We start from the raw sequence: 3,854 nt of genomic DNA on the forward strand, positions 1-3,854 counted from the left end.
CACACACCCTCCTTCCACCCCCACCCCACCCCCTCATTTTGTCCTCCTTTGGTTAATTCCGTCTTTCCGTTGCGCCTGTTATCGCCAGTGTCCTGTTTCTGTTTTCGGAAGCTCTAGGCCTACAGCTGACAGCGGATGTGGCAACTGACTATTAGATACACGATGCTCTGTATATTTATCTATCAAAAGTATCATATTACATCTTTCTATCTATATCCAAATACATAAAGGCAAGGACACACACACACACACACACACACACACACACACACACACACACACTCACACACATGAAAGTGCGCACGCACATAGCGGGCAAGGCGCAAGCTTTTTAGGGTCACCAGCAACGTTGAGCCGAAGCAGGCGAAGCAGCACAGCAAGGCAAGCACACACAGAGAGTCACACAAACAAACAAACAGTGCACGGTCGTGCACGTAGAAAGACACACAACATTTAAATCTGCAAACTCACTTAACCAGGTAAATTATATGATTTTTTAAAAAGTTAACAAATATCTCAGACACTAAAATTTTTCTCAAATATACACACATACATAAAAACCACAGGAAAAAAAATAACCACATTACTATCCAACGTGTGTGGTGGAGAAAAAAAACAAACAAACCAAACCAAACCCACTACCAGTTACTTAAACATGTCTCTAATTTAAACTTGCATATACTCAACAAAACTAAGTGAATACAAAAGGTTGAAAAATATCTCAGAGACCAAGACTGTATCAAACATACACAAAAATATATAAGGCAAAACAACCCCATAAACTACTCTACACATTATATGGTAAGGAAAACAAAAATAATCAAACTCCCAAAAAACCTATCACCTTTTCTCAAAGTCCAAATAATCAAGGAAGTGCCTTTATATATAATGTACTCGTGCCTCCCAAACCCTATAATCATGCAATCCCTGTCGTGTACAGATTTCAAAATACACCTCGAATCTGACACTAGATATAAAAAAAAAAAAAACAATAAATTCTTTTCTGGATTTCAAAATAAACCAAGAAAATACATTTCAAAACAAACTATAAATTCCTTTTAGGGTCTCAAAATATATCCCGAATTCAACCCTAGATTTCACAATAAACCAAAAATTTCTTTTTTGGGGATTTTAGAATAAACCAACTCAAGATTTCAAAATAAACTTAAAATTCCCCTTTGGATTTCAAAATAAACTTAAAATTCCCCTTTGGATTTCAAAATAAACCAAAAATTCCTTCTTGTTGGATTTCAAAGTAACCACGTACCCAAATCTAGATTTCAAAATAAACAACAAATTCCTTTTTGTGTAAAAAAAAAATATTTAAAAATCCCTCAACAAAAAAACAGATATCCCTATGAGGAATCCAAACACTACGGCTTCTCCTTCTTCGACTCCTCTCTGTCCGATGGGTAGGTAGGTTACTGACGAACGGCCCTTCAACTAAAATGAGCAAGTCTTGATCTTTTAAACGAAAGCGCTTTTTCTTTTTGGTTTACAATAACGTCGAGACCGTCGCCTTTCACTTTCACCAGCCTTATTATTATGCCATGTTAAGAGATTTTCGAGATGGGGGCATTCTGCGTAGAAGGAAAACGATTCTCGAGACACAATATGTGATCTGGAAAAACCAAAAAGGGTTACGGAGAGGGGGAAAAAAGGGGAGGGGGGGAGGGTGAAAATCTCGGTAACGTACTTCTATTTCAGGGAAATTGTCGCTCATATGACCTTATGCAGTTGCGCGAGCGCCGTAAAACCTCTACTAAAACCTCTACTAAAACGTTACCCCCCCCCCCCCCTTACAAATTTCAGGGAATGGGTAAGCAAGAATTGGGGGGCCAGAGAGAACCACACCAGAGACAGATAACTATGACCGCTGTCGTCTTTTACACCAAAAGCAAATCAAAGACGCAGGCAAAACTCAGAATCATCGACGTCTCTGCGTTATTTATTTATTCATTCATTTATTTATGATTCAGTTATTCATTTATTTATGTACGTGTGTATTTATTTACTTGTTCATTCACTCATTCATTAATTTATTTTTTCATTTATTCATTCGTGTATTTATTTATTTATTTATTTATTTTCATGTGTTTATGTATTCATGTATTCATTTATTCAAGTATTTATTTATCTATTCATGAATTCATTCATTTATTTATTTATTCAATTATTTATTTATTTAGTAGTGAGACAATCAAGGGGCAGGGGGGAGTTAGAAATGAGACAGCAGGTTGCCATGCCCTAGCTGGATCACTGTTCTATTCCTCGTAGCCAGTCTAGTAATCGCTTCAGCTTGCAATCTTCATTCAACTATGATAGACTACGTCAAATCTATACCGTTTCCTTCGAGTCGATGACCCCTAGCTCAGCCAGACATTACCCACTAACGAAACATGACTTTTACAGTGTACTGACAGAGTAGTTAAAACACACTATTTATTCTCTGGTGGTCTATTATAGTTTTTAACTAGTTACTTAACCCCTTCACTGCTGAGATGCGTCTGTGTACGATTACACAAGATAAACATATCTGTCCAAGACAGTTATAAACAAAGCCATAATATGTTTCGATTCAATTCAGAATAAGCAACTGCACAAAGTTTGTGTAATAGCTTAGTCTTAATTGAATGGAAAGATATATAATGTGGTTACATCTCCTAAACCTGCATCTTTTGGCCTGAAGAAGAAGCGAGTACTTAAGTCTACACAGCTAGCAGTGAGGAGACTAAAGAGTTCAAAATTCGTTGCAAACTAGCCAGTTAACTGTGAGTGTGTTATGATACACGTGACTCGAGTTGCAAATCGAACACAATCACTCCAGCTGAAAAGGCTCACGATGGCCAGATCGTCCTTACTGATGCTAAGCCAGATTCAGAACTGCCTAACATCTGACAATTTTTATCTCGTTAAATCACTTCTAAGAAAATTGCACGGTTCAAAAGAACGAATATTGTTTCTTATACATAATATAATACTGTGGTACATTTACATAGAGATACACACGAAATATGAACCTGAATAGTAAAAAATAATAATACTACATGTATATATTATTTATATCAAATTATAAGGAAAACGAACTAAAGGAAACAACTCAAGACAACGGCCGAGGAAACTAAAAGAAATTAAATAAAAAGACAAGAAGCCATCAATGATGCAAGTGGGTGAAGAGAAAAAAACAACCAAAACGAAATCCACAGAATTGGTGGGGGTGGAGGGGGGAGACGACCCGGGCTCTCTACACAAAACAAAACATACAAAAAAACCAAACAAACAAACAAAACCAAAACAGTCCGTATTTGCAACCAGCAGGCAGAACATTCAGCGCAAGTCAAAAAAAGAAAGAAAAAAAGAGAGAAAGAGAGAGCGGAATCTTGCCATTTGATTTGTTCTTCATCATCCAGTTGAGTCGACTGCGACGGGCCCAGGCGTATATCTGCTGCCTCTGACGCTCGGGGATTTTATGGTAAATACTCTTGTCAGAGTCGTCTGTTGGTGGTGACCATGGTAGTGTGGTAGGGGGAGTACAGGAGGGGAGGGAGGAGAATGGTCAGCCAACAATAAGACTACTATTTATTGTCACGTCACAGAGTGTGTGTGTGTGTATGGTCAGCCAGGAGGGGAGGTTGGAAGTGGAAGGGAGGCGCTAACACTTCCACGTCTATCAGCACCACAAACGCACATCCATGCTCATATGCATGTACGCACGTGCGCGTACATACACACATATGAACGCACGCGCGCGTACATACACACATATGAACGCACGCGCGCGTACATACAATACGAACGCACGCACACACGCAAGTTTTCTCTTTCTCTCTCTCTCTCTCTCTCTCTCTCTCTCT

General features: G+C 38.5%; 1 protein-coding gene across 3 annotated transcripts in view; it reads right to left on the reverse strand.

Moving 5' to 3' along the window:
* The window catches only part of LOC101852579 (stromal interaction molecule 1), a gene marked incomplete at its 5' end in the record, with an annotated part of 29,128 nt that overhangs the window by 7,324 nt on the left and 17,950 nt on the right, over positions 1-3,854 (reverse strand). For 2 of the 3 annotated variants that reach the window (XM_005109867.3, XM_013088862.2), the window contains 1 exon segment: positions 3,385-3,495. In XM_005109867.3, coding sequence (XP_005109924.2) covers positions 3,385-3,495 — 111 coding nt within the window. 3 annotated transcript variants of the gene reach the window in all.

Source organism: Aplysia californica, unplaced genomic scaffold (genome assembly GCF_000002075.1).
Source record: "Aplysia californica isolate F4 #8 unplaced genomic scaffold, AplCal3.0 scaffold00823, whole genome shotgun sequence".
Lineage (NCBI taxonomy): Eukaryota > Metazoa > Mollusca > Gastropoda > Aplysiida > Aplysiidae > Aplysia > Aplysia californica.